Source organism: Mirounga angustirostris, unplaced genomic scaffold (genome assembly GCF_029215605.1).
Source record: "Mirounga angustirostris isolate CCGP_5_RB_7025 unplaced genomic scaffold, mMirAng1.0.hap1 SCAF_4, whole genome shotgun sequence".
NCBI lineage: Eukaryota > Metazoa > Chordata > Mammalia > Carnivora > Phocidae > Mirounga > Mirounga angustirostris.
In genome coordinates, this window is record NW_026991712.1 from 74,497,705 (window position 1) to 74,510,972 (window position 13,268).

A 13,268-nucleotide genomic window follows, 5' to 3' on the forward strand; every position below is an offset into this window, starting at 1 on the left:
TTTTCTTTTTTCCTAAGAACATTATAGCTTTAGGTTTTACATTTAAGTCTATGATCCATGTTGATTTAATTTGTGTATAAAGTGTGAGGTTTAGGTTGAAGTTCTTTTCTTTTTCTTTCCTTTCCTTTCCTTTCCTTTCTTTTCTTTTCTTCCTTCCTTCCTTTATTTCCTTTTTTTTGCAAATGGAAGTCCACTTGCTTCAGCAACTTGAATAGTAATTCAAGGGAATTTGATTTTTGCCTATGGAAGTCCAATTGCCCCAGGACCAATTGCTCCTGCTCCAAGGTTATCATTCCTCCATTGAGTTGCCTTTGACCCTTTGTTGAAAATCAGTTGAGCACATTTGTGTGAATCTACAATCTCTTAAACCATGTTTCCTTATATATACTTTCTGCACTGTTTTAGGAGCTGATTTTCTTCATCTTAGTTATATTTGATCTTCTTCACCATGTGTTTCTGCTTGCAAGTTGAATAGCTACCTACAGGAGATGCTGAGTAGCAGAGTACAATATTACCTCAATAAGCATTTCCTTAAATGAAGCCAGCCTACCATCTTTTTCAGTGTTTATAAGCCATGGGAAGTTTATCTGCCCACATACATGCACAGCTTCCTGACAAAAATGCACACAGATTTTATTTGTTTCTGTTTAGGAGAAGGTAAATATACCCTACCTTAAACAAAAGTGTGGCATGGGAAGTCTGTCTTCTCCAAGCATCATCTACATCTTGCCTTCCTTGTACTCTATTCACCTAAATCCTGCAGCCCCTTTTGCCAGTTCCTCGTAGTCAGAAAAGAAAGAACTAAACTACTTACTTGCATTTCTTGATCGAATATGTTGAAATTCAGTTTTGCTTAAATGTTATATCTGCCACCCTTCTATACTTCAAAGTTTTTGCTATCTAATTCAGGTAGTGTTATTTTTCTTGGGGTGAGAGCTATAAAGATATTTCATAAGTCAATAAACAAGTCAGAATTTTTTTGTTTTCCTTCAATGATTTGAGTGGGGTACTAAATTTGGTGGGTTGGAAAAGGAGCTTGTTGGCATCTTACCAGGTTTATTTTCAACATTACTAGTATTATTCCTAATGTTTAAATAGTGCTGTGTTTGTTAATAAGTAATGTTATACAATATTTAAAATTTAATCCTCATGGCCACCGCGAGGTATCGTTATACCCAATTTAGATCAGTAATGTCTGCAAGTAACATACTCACAGTACATATAAACCTAATTGAAGTCTTATGATTTCAAACCCAATATTCACTATACTCTAACTAGGCAATTTAAAAGTAGGAGATGAGAAATGGCATAGCCTTCCCATCTCCATTCCTTTCCTCTGGGTTCCTTAGAACAATGAAGTGTCCAGGAATCCTCACTCAACTCAGGATGCTCTTTCTGGAACAATACTCTTCACTAACACATTCTTCAATGACAGAAATGTCCTGTATCTGTGTTACCCAATATGGTAGCCACTAGCCACATGTGGCTGTCAAATGACTGAAATGTGATTAATGTTAGGAGGAACTAAAGTTTAATGTTAATTAATTAGAATTTAAATCTGAATAGCTATATATGGCTAGTGGCTGCTGCATAGGAGAGCATGTTCTAAACCTTCCCTTTCTCTTCCCATCTTCATTGGGGAAGCACAATTTGGGCCCCTGTTCTTTTTTTTTAATCTCCCCTCATTTCCATTATTCACTGAAGTCTTTGTCCACAGACTTACTTTTTATCCCAGGATCCAATCGCCATTCAGATGTTTTTATCACGCGCAAGGGCAACTTGGTTGGCTTATGTTACTTGATCCCCTTAGTCTCAAGGACTCCCACAGTCACTTCACCTTAGCTACTCTCTGCCAACTATCCTCGACCTGGTTATCATTCAAAAGTATACTTAAGAAACTCTTAAACACGAACATTCCAATCTTGATTTCTACCTCCTGTATAGAACTCCCTTCTTTTCACTCAGATAGAGCTAGTGCATCTACTGTTTGACCTATATAGTCTTCTAGGCCCGACACTCATGTTTCAGCCTCCATCTAGCATTACTTCTTTCACAGTGCAGCTTAGAGTCTGTTGTCTATCATTTCAATTGCTCATTTGCCAATAATCCCCACTCCCTTCCATTACTGCTTTCTGTCACACCCACCTGGTTTGTTTGAAGTGTCTGCTGCCTTTTTCATATAACTGATCTGTGATGCGCTGCTGGAAAAGGCATCTTGTTAACATATTGTTATCTATGAATTCCTGGTTCTCCCACCTCAGTGGGGCCATCAGTATTGCCAGACTCTTCTGTGTGCTCCCTAGTCCCTCTCCATCCCCTCCTCCAGGCAAATCTCCAGGGAAATCTCCCCATGGTGTCGGTGACTGTGAGTTGATGGCACCTAAATCTGTGTTTCTGGCACAGACCTCTCTCTTAGGGTCCTAGAAGAACAGCTCCCCTTGGGTGTCCCCCAGACACCTCAAATGTGCTTTATCCAAAATGGGATCCACAGGTCACCTGGATGGCTCAGCCGGTTGAGCCTCTGACTCTTGGTTTCAGCTCAGGTGGTAATCTAATGGGTCATAAAATCCAGCCCCTGTCAGGTTCCAAGCTCATCAGGGAGTCTGCTTGAGATTTCCTCTGCCCCTTCCCCTGCTCACATGCACACACTCTCTCTCTCTTTCTCAAATAAATAAATCTTCAAAATGGGATCCAGCCTCTTCCTCTATCCACAGAGCTGGTTCCCCCTGTGTTTCCAATCTTAGCAGATCACACCACCTGATATTCGGCACACACAACAGAATTTTAGTTATCGTGCTGACCCTCCCAGTCTTCACTCTTTACAACACATCATCAGGTTCTCTGGATTTTCTACTACATTTCTCTCAACATGTTCCATCTTTTCTCTCCCACTTTTACTACAGTCCAGATCATGGTCATTTTAACAGAAATCTCACCCCCTTTTCTGTGCTCTCAATCAGACTGATTCACTAAATTATCTTTAAAACTTTATCATCCTAAGAAACAAAAATTATTATGTCCTTGACTGAAATTCTCTGGCCATCTCTACTGCCTTCAGAATCAAGTTCACATTCTAAGCCCCTTTTCAGCACCTGACTCTGGATTATCTCCCTATTCTCTTTGTTTGCTTCTCCCTCATTCACACTTTAACTCCACAAATAATAAGCAGGTCATACCGGGCCTCTTTAATTTCCTCATCTGTGATACATGCTCTCTCTTGCTCTCTTTGCATTAAGCTCCTCATGCTGCCAGGAATATCTTAGTCACAATTTTATCCTAGTGGATGTTGATTAGCACCTACTTATTAAAATTAGCAGGGCCAGATGAACTCCTTTTGAGAGCCATTCCATAAAATAAGTGACTGTTGTTCTCCAAAATGTCAACGTAAGGAGAGAGAAAATAAAGCTATTCTAGACTGAAATAAAACTAAAGAGATGTGACAATGAGATGCAACATGTGGTCTGGACTGGATCCCGTGTTGGAGGAGAAAAGACATAATAAGGGCTGGACAATTGGAAACAGTGGAATACAGACTATAGATTAGATAAAGGTTTTATATCAGTGTTAATTTCCTGAATCTGATAACTGGACATTGGATGTAACATCTACTGTTACATTACATTGCTACATTGTTACTGCCTTGGGAGTATTAAAGGGCAAGAGAGCATGATATACCCAACTTATTTTCAAACCACTCAGAAAAAATAAATTTTATGCCCACATATTCATGAGTCTATATATGTATATGATGGTATATGTATGGTGATAGATGCATATATATATGTGCATGCACAGAGGCACACACAGAAGGAGGAGAAAAAGATAAAACAAATGTAGCAATATATTAAACTTGGTGACTTTAGGAAAAGCGTATAGGAGATCCGTGTATTATTCTTGTAACTTTTCCGTAGATTTGAAATTATTTTGCCAAAAAAAAAAAAAGTTAAAAAGGAAGTTCCAGGATTTTTGATTTCTAGTTTTGTAACTGTTGTCAAGCAAATGTGAGAGCTTCTGTTCTCATTATTTTTGGTATATAAGAGTTAAAATTAAAAGATGTTATAGAAATTCTTACAGCATAAAATAATTTATTTAAAAAAATGCTGGGTACAAGCCAGAAGAATAGACTGTAAGTATAATTAATCATATGCAATATTTAGAAAAATTCTGAGTATATACAAAAGAACATTAGCAATGGATGATGGAATGGTTAATGGAATTTTAAGTGATTTTCTTTTCTTTATTCTTATTGTTTTTTAAATTTAATACAGTAAATATGTGTAAATTGGTTAAAAAGTTGAAAATACATCTAAGATGCTTTAACAATGAACAGAAAAAAAGAATATAAAGCAAATAAGCTCCATTTCCCCATAGTCTTGGTTTGATAGGATATGGGAGCAAAGTACGTTTAGACAGAACCCTCTTTAAGGGCTTCTTAGGTTACTTGATTATCTATATACTTAAGGAGTCTAAGAATGTATTTCTTAGAGAAAAAAGTATTCACAAAAATTTTATAAGCTTAAAATTTGTGACAATTTTCCAAGTGTTTTTTTCCTTATTTCCATCTTTGTTCCTTGCCTTTGTTCTATAAAGACATACTCTTTTATCACAATAGATCATGATCAGATTATGTACAGATACCTCATACCAAATCTCAAAACTCCAAAATTCCGTATCTTATATGTGGATGTTGTCCATTGTAGGCTTTTTGAGGACAGGGACCCTACTTGTTTCAACCTCTGTTAAGTACCCCACACACATTAATTTTTAACAAAAAATTTATGCAGAAATCACACCATCTTGCTTCAACTGAACATTTTCCACTTCTTCTCATTTGATTGTCAATTTTAATTTAGTATTGGATCTTAGTTTTAATTAATAAAATTATAATTCAGTATTCCTCATTCATTAGATCTGATGGTTTCAGTCTGAATTCAGAGCCCCTTGTAAGTGTGTTCCCCAAGCACCTGATACTTCTTCCTGTGACTGCATTAACCAGACTGCCTTGCCAATGGCCTGTTTCTAGTCTGCACCAAGCCTCATGCCCAACCCAAGAGAACATAAGCTCCTTGAGGCACTTTATTCACATATCTAGAATGTTGTGTGGCACAGAATAGGTTTTCAAAGAGTATTTTGTGTTGTTGATAAATCTAATTTGACATCCTTATTTTAAGATGAAGAAATAGAAATCTTGGAGTTTAAGCATCTTGTTCAGGATCACACAGCTAAATATCTACAGACAATAATAAGAACCTGGACTTCTTCCTTACTGGCCATTGCTCTTTCTTTTATAATATAATTCTGTTCTTGCATTTGAACATCTACATACGTTCACAAGCATGTAATGTTTTGCTCCAACACAAAAGCTGTAGTGAGTGTGAAATTGTGCATTTTAGGTCAGCAGTCTTACTTGATCTCCCGAATCTTAAGGTCCCCTTTGATCCCGTCTGGTCTTAAGCAATTTCTTTATATCTAAAACTGTTACTTCCATCTTCTGATCTCAACAGGAGCTCAACTATGATGGTTTATGTATGCATGAGTGGTCCATTATTGTTCATTAACTCTCTAAATTTTTCCTGGAATTGGATATTCCAATGATGAATTTCTGTGTGGTATCTGCATCTGTTTTCTCCATAAGGAAAAAAAAAAGTAGTGGCCCAATTAGGCAGATAGATAAAGGAGCAAAAGGCCTCCATCAATGAAACAACTTGCTTATAATTTTAACAGATAATTATGATAGAAATCATTAGCTCCGGCCCAACTTTTAATAATAGGATGCCACAGTTTAGCTGGTCATATGGACATTCAGCCAAAGACTCCATTTTGCAGTTTCCCTAGCAACAGCAGCTAAGGGTGACTATATGACCAACTTCTAAACAGCAGAATGAAAATGGAAGTGATATGTGCCATATCTGGTTCATTCCCTTAAAGGGAAAGGATCTGCACCACCTTTCTCTCTTCCCCTTTGTGCTGGCTGGAATCCTGTTACGTTAGTGGTAGACAGAGAAGTTGTCTTCAACATGAGGTGGAGGATGTGTGACAAGAATGTCAATAGCTAGAAGATGTAAGGAGCCGGGGTCCCTGATGATTGTCCAGCCCCATACCAGCCTTGGGCCATTTGTCTTCCTTTTGTATGAGAGAGAAATCAACTTCTATCTTACCTATGTCACCATTATTTTGAATTTCTCTGTTACATCAGGCAAACTGATAGCCTATGAAATATAATCTTCATTTAATGCTCTTCAATCAGTCTTAATAGATTTATGGAGTATGAAATAATAAAAATGGAATAAAACATTAACTAAAACCACTTGAACATAAAGTGAATACATATGATCAATAAATCTACCCATTTATAAGCTATCAGGAGTAGGCAGATTATAACTATTTATACTCTATTGAGCATTTTAATTATCTTTTTTTTTTTTTTGGCAATAAGCTTAGAAAATTCTAACAAGAAGCCTGAAATCCAGTGAGTGAAAAACAAATATACACTTCAAATCAGTAAGTACCTATTCTTACCTGAATGATCCTATTTTACACTTGCACAGCTTTTACCCCTTATTTCCCACCACTCCTTCACATAACCCACTGCTCCAGCTAGACTGAATTACTTACAGTTTGATGCAAGAATCACTTTGTTATCACACTTTGGTGTTTGTCAATGCTACCAGCACATAGTAGGTGCTCAATTACAATGTATGGAAAGAATGGATAAATATCTTTTTTCACTGTGGAATACCTGTCCTTGTCTCTAAAGTTCTCAGTGCTATCAAACCTCACATATGAGCCTCAGAACCCATCTCCTCCAAGAAGTTTCCCTCAAAGCCCTCAGCTGGAAAAGATCTCCTCTTTCTCTGAATTCTCGTAATACCTTTTCTGTGCCTCTCTCATGTCATTTATACTACCTTCTGTCACAGAAATTTATCTCCTCCACCCTCCTATGTAGAGCTTGAAAGGAGAGAAAGGAGAGAATTCATGCCAGAATCACTTCTCCATTTTTTTTTTTATATTGCTACTATGGTGTCTTACATTTAGCTTTGGTAGTAGTAATATACATATTTACACATAAATGAGATACATATACTTTGTAGATATATTTTTATCATGAATTATCTCAAGTAATTTTTGTTCATTAGGCATGAAGAGAGAACAATGAACAGAAACAAAATGAGATAGATCTATTAATTTAATAATCTTCTATTGACTTCTTAAGGAGTAAAGGGATACTGGATTAAATGAGGTTAATTATGGAAATGTGGTTGGGTAACATTTTCAAGTGGTTTTATGTCAGTTTCCTCACTGGTAGCCTGAGGGCTTCATCTTTCCCTGATGACATTAGGAGAGAACCAGAAACGAAGGCTGCAAAAATGCAGCAGTTAAGCCACCAAAGCAGGTAGTCCAGTGACAGAAGAATGTTAAGAAATACTAGAAGAATAAATTTTCCAAACCCTAAGTTACAGGTAAACAGATTGAACAGGCCTGGAAACAGAGAAAGCAAGGGAGCAAACATAAGCCAGGCCAGGAATTTGTAGGGGTGAAGTGTCAGCAGCGAATTGCCCATCTTGATGCCATCCATTGAGGATTACTAATCACCCAGATGTTGCCCATCAGTGTTCTAGCTGGACAGATGCTCATTTGTGTCCAAGGCTCTTCCCAGTATCCCCCACCCCATATCATCCAACTAGTCTGGGGAAGATCACCACTCTTGAGCCAAGGTGGAGAAATTAGTGTGTGTCGGGAGGTGGGGTGGGAACATGGTTGTCTTGAAGTGATGATGGCATGAAGGAAAAACATGCATTGACCAACACAAGAATAATTAGTTTGAAATTTACTGCTAAGATGGCACAGCAGGGGATGAGTTTTGCTGTTCAAGAGGTTCTTAGAGAAGATGAATTTTAAATTAAATCTTTATGAAGATGGTAAAGAAGGCCTGGAAGGGAATTCTAAAATAGGAAACAAGCTAGCAGAAATGAGCAAATCATGAGGCAGGGGACCATTGATCAGTGTTGTGAAATTGATTGGTGACAATGGTGGATAGTAAGAAATGAAACTGAAGATGCAGTGAGGAAAATTGATAGAAGGCTTTGAAGATTCTATGTCAATCCAAATGTTCACATTCCTGTGACCCAGTATCCTGACTTTGGAAGGTTTTGTTCCTTCCAAGGAGTTAATGATTCTAGAAATCAAGCTTAGATGTTGATGGGACTTTCAAGAAGTTAATATGATGATAACTGTAATGGATAGCTTAAATTCAGATATAAACAAATCAAGAATGAATTGATATTTTTCCCTGAGTATTTTATTTCCCAACTATTAGGCCAGATTCACCATATCAAGTTGATTATGACAGAATGAATCAAATCAATACCCTGAGTTCAGATTTCTCATGCAACACTGTAAATGCCCATCTATACAAAGAAACAAACAAACAAAAATAGTGCACATTTAGTACATAAAGATATCTTTAGGAAAACAGCTTAAAGTATGATATTCTCTTAAAAAATGGATGAAGCTTTTCCAGTTTATTTTTAAGATAAAAGTAAAAAAAATCTGCTTTACTGAAACATTATAATTATTAATAAGCAAAATATATTGTTTTAATAACATATAAAGCATTTTTCATAATTTAAGCACATATGAGGATGAAATTTATGATTTGTTTTACATTTTCTTTCCCAGAATGTAGCCAGTTTGTCATGTCCAAAAAAAGAAAACTTGTAGTAATTTTATCTTACAAGAACTATTGAAAAAATTATTACAAATTAACATTTATCATTTCACATTTGTTCCTTCTTCTTATAAAAGAGCTTATGTTAAACCATTTGGATTTTAAAAAACAATGGAAAAAAATGACATTTGGTAACACTAATGAGTATGTTTTCTAACCACAATGGAATTGACTAGAAGTCAACAGAAAGATAAGAAAATCTCCAAACACATAGAAACTAAGCAACACCATGGTAAATAATCTAGGGGTCAATGAAGAAATTTCAAGGAAAATTAAAAAATTTATAGAACTCATATGTAACTCATATGTGGAATCTAAAAAACAAAACAAACGAACAGGCAAAAAGCAGAATCAGATCTATAAATACAGAGAACAAACTGATGGCTGCCAGAGGGGAGGAGGTAGGGGGATGGGCAAAATGGGTGAAGGGGAGTGGTAGGTACAGGCTTCCAGTTATGAAATGAATAAGTCACAGGGATGAAAGGTTCAGCACAGGGAATATAGTCAGAGGTATTGTAATAGTGTACAGTGTATACACTACACAAAATGTATGGTGACAGAGGGTAGCTACATCTGTGGTGAGCACAGCATAACATATAGACTTGTCAAATCCCTATGTTGTACACCTGAAACGAATGTAACATTGTGTGTCACCTATACTCAAATAAAAAATTTTTAAATAAAATAAAATACTTTTTGATAAATATATATTATATATATATTACACTTATAATATATATGTATATATAACTGATTGAAAATGAACTATAATATTTCCAAATCTGTGGGGCACAGCTAAAGCAGCACCAAGTGGGAAATTTATAGCACTAAAAATCCTCACATGAGGACGGAAAAAGAGTCTCATATCAATAATTTATGTCCCATCTCAAGAATCTAGTAAAACAAGAGCAAAATGAACCCAAAGCAAGCAGGAGGAAGGAAAAAATAGAGAAGAAATCAATGAAATTGAAAACAGAAACAATGGGGAAAATCAATGAAACGAAGTTTTTGTGTTTTTTTTTAAAGATTGATAAAGTTGACAAACTGCTATCCAGACTGACGAAAAGGAAAAAAGACATAAGACATAATATACCATGATTAGGAATGAAACAAGTGATTTGGTAAACAAACTGTGAGGTACATCCATGGCATGGAATACTACTCAGCAATGAAAAAGAACAAACTATTGATACACGGAGCCACTTGGATGCATCTCCCCATAACTACACTTCATGACCAAAAACTAATCACCAAAATTCCCATTTATATCATATTCTTAAAAAGAGAAAAAGATTCGTGGATGCCAGGTTTAAATTAGGGGATGGGAGTGGAAAAAAGTGAGTGTGGCTATACATGCCCAACATGAGGGTCCTTGTCAGTGGAAACATTCTTGATTGTATCAATTGTATCAACCCTGGTTGTGATATTGTACTCAAATTTTACAAGGTGATCCACTGGGGAGAACTGGGTAAAAAGTACAAGGATATACCTTTCTCTTTTATTTCTTAGAACTGTCGATCTACCATTTTCTCGAAATAAAAAAAAATTGAATTAAAAATACAATAGGAAAAATAGCAGTTGGAGGAAATAATGAACATTTGCTTTTTTAAAAAAAATTTGTTGTGTCATGAGTTTCAATATTCTCTGAGTACAAAATTTATTATTATTTGGTGCACTAGGAAGATGAGGCTGAAATTACTTTTATAAGTGAATTGTGATGTCTAGTTTCATGCCAGAAAGTACCTTCAGGATCTATTGTAGAAGCCACAATTTTGAAGTTTTTAATCCTAGGATTCTTAAGTGAATTAAATGAATTTTACATCCCTTAATTTTCTTGGCAACATCTTTAGCTATTAGTTTTTAACTACCATAAAACAGCAAAGCCTGAAATTAAGTCACGAGGCATTGTAGCCCACACAAATAACAGGGCTCTTTCCCTGAGTCCTTGAAAGCTCAGTTGCAATCTTTGTGTGTGACTGAATCCTGAATGTCCCCCTGTGGGGACACGCTGTCCCTGATACTGATAGAATTCCTCATAATGTTAGATACTTGAGAGGAAAAAGGAAGGACAAATATGTCTTGTGCAAAGGAAATTTGGTCAGTTTCTATCTGTAAGTCAGTTACTCTTTTTCCTACTAATTTGGGTTAGCAGTGCTCAGAGAAAGCCTCTTTGAACATTTTAGCTTAGCAGGTTTTTGCAGCCATATGCTTCAACAGGGCTTCTAATTTCCACAAACAAGGTCCCCCACCTCCCCCAGGAATAGCATCCTGTGTAAGGCCCTTAGGGAGAACAGGGGTGGGAAAGAAGGTGGGTTGGCTGTCCCTCTCTCCTCAAAAGAGTGAGCAACTTTTAGTCTGCAAAGACAGCCTTCTGGTGAGCCCACTGTATCTGGTTCTGTTAGTAAAGCAGGGCCTGATGAGCCCACAGCACATTTCAATATCCAGTTCCAAGATTCTCTGTCTACCCCATTAGGTAGAAGACTTTATTCTGCTCTGGGTTCCTTGACCGGAATCCTAAGGCTTCTTAGAAGTTGAAGCATCTTGGATATTGAGAACTAGTATTTGGGAATTCCTAATGCCTATTCTCATCAGCACTACAGACTTAGTAGATGCACCTAAAGTCTCTAATATGCAAATATCCTTGGATCTAAACTGATTTTCTAAATACGGCCTTGAACTTAACAGCCCAACACCAAGACTGCCCTTTTGAAATCTCCAGTGGCCAGTATCTGATTGCGTAGTATATGGAGTGTATTCAAATCTTTGGAACTTTTAATGTGCCTATTTACATTTTGATTTTTTAAAAAGATTTTATTTATTGGAGGCATCTTTGAGCTCACCGAGTAGACACCATGAGCAAAGCTCATCCTCCCAAGTTGAAAAATTTTATGGACAAGAAATTGTCATTGAAATTAAATGGTGGCAGACATGTCCAAGGAATATTGCGGGGGTTCGATCCGTTTATGAATCTTGTGATAGGTGAATGTGTGGAGATGGCAACTAGTGGGCAACAGAACAATATTGGAATGGTGGTAATACTAGGAAATAGTATCATCATGTTAGAAGCCTTGGAGCGAGTATAAACAATGGGTGTGTTCATCAGAAGAAATCAACTGCTTCCACATGTCCCCTCCATAGTACCTGTTTCACTATAATATAAAAATCAGGTCATGTGCATTTTCATACTGAACTTTTTTGTTAAATAAACGTTTATAATAGTAAAAAAAAGATTTTATTTATTTATTTGACAGAGATAGAGAGCACAAGCAGGGGGAGCGACAGGCAGAGGGAGAGGGAGAAACAGCAGGGAGCCCGATGTGGGGCTCAATCTAACCCCGTAGACTATAAATAACTTTGCTGACTAAATTGTAGTTTAAAGGGTAAATTTTCTGGAGGGCATTAATTTGGTCTTGAGCAAAAATCTATGTCAGATCATTTCGTGTATCTTTCCCTACAACATAGACCCTTCAACATTTGAATCTAAATATTTTTGAATCTTTGTGTTTTGAAGAAGGGCTTCTTCTTCTTGATGGGAGGTGGTTACTAACCACATCTGAGGAAGTCCCCTATCATGTACATTTACTGAAGGAATAAACTCAAAGGTCCTGTGATCCCATGAAACAGAGGAAAAGGGCACAACATCCCAGATGTCATCAGCTTTCGGCTGAGGGCATATTGCCAAAGAGGTGAGCGGATCTGTTTCCTAGATGACACTGGCTGCTGGCCTCATGCCCAGGGACCTGTGCAGCCCTGAGGTTGGAGGGCTCCCCTCTTCAAGGACATTCACTCCTGCCTCCTTGTGGGCTCACCACTCAAAGCATAATCCTCACAATCCCATATCCCTGTGAAACCAGAACACAGGGCTTCCTACCCAATGTTCCCAAAGCAAAGAGGCTGTCACTTGGCACAATGCCTTTGAAAGATGTCTATTCTGTACATTTACAGTAGGAACATGAAAGAGTAAATGCTGCCTAAAGTCCACTAGTGGCCCTGAAGACAATGCTTCCTCCGGGTGTCTTCCCTTTCTTCCCATTTTTGCAAATCCCATGTCTCCCTTTGGAGCCCACCTCCAGTCTCCCCATCTTCTGACTTTTCCAGACAATCCTACTGTGGTGTGGTGTGACTCCTTTCTCTTTCTCTGTCATTTCCATTCTCAAAACTAGAATCATTCATTTTGAAACTGTCATCTTGAGATAGGAGGTCCTAGGAAAAATCCTCTTTAATTTGCTTTGGGGTTCTTTGACAATACCTATGACAATTTTTTCTTCTTATGGGACATAAATGTGACTATTATTCCCAGGCCAGGTACTTCAGTCTCCCCAGAAGGTAGATTCATGCATGCAGTGAGTGAAGAATCAATAGTGTCTGTAGAATTTCTGTGAGCTCCCACTTGTTTCTTTCCTTTTTTTTTTTTAAGATTTTATTTATTTATTGACAGAGACACTGTGAGAGGGAACAGAAACAAGGCAGAAGGAGAGGGAGAAGCAGGCTTCCCACCGAGCAGGGAGCCTGATGCAGGCCTCGATCCCAGGACCCTGGG

The 13,268-nt window shown here is 37.3% G+C and overlaps 2 protein-coding genes across 2 annotated transcripts in view; one reads left to right on the forward strand and one right to left on the reverse strand.

The window, feature by feature from the left end:
- XKR4 (XK related 4) overlaps positions 1–13,268 on the reverse strand; it is a 417,559-nt gene that overhangs the window by 214,397 nt on the left and 189,894 nt on the right. The window lies entirely within an intron of this gene.
- LOC123859061 (small nuclear ribonucleoprotein G-like) lies at positions 11,558–11,927 on the forward strand. The gene has a single exon (XM_045896546.3). It carries the CDS (start codon positions 11,581–11,583, stop codon positions 11,809–11,811), a length of 231 nt encoding a protein of 76 aa, XP_045752502.1. The 5' UTR covers positions 11,558–11,580; the 3' UTR covers positions 11,812–11,927.

Bases quoted from the DNA above. Each gene is read 5' to 3' on its own strand.
- LOC123859061 (XM_045896546.3), top strand. From the start codon at position 11,581: ATGAGCAAAGCTCATCCTCCCAAGTTGAAAAATTTTATGGACAAGAAA.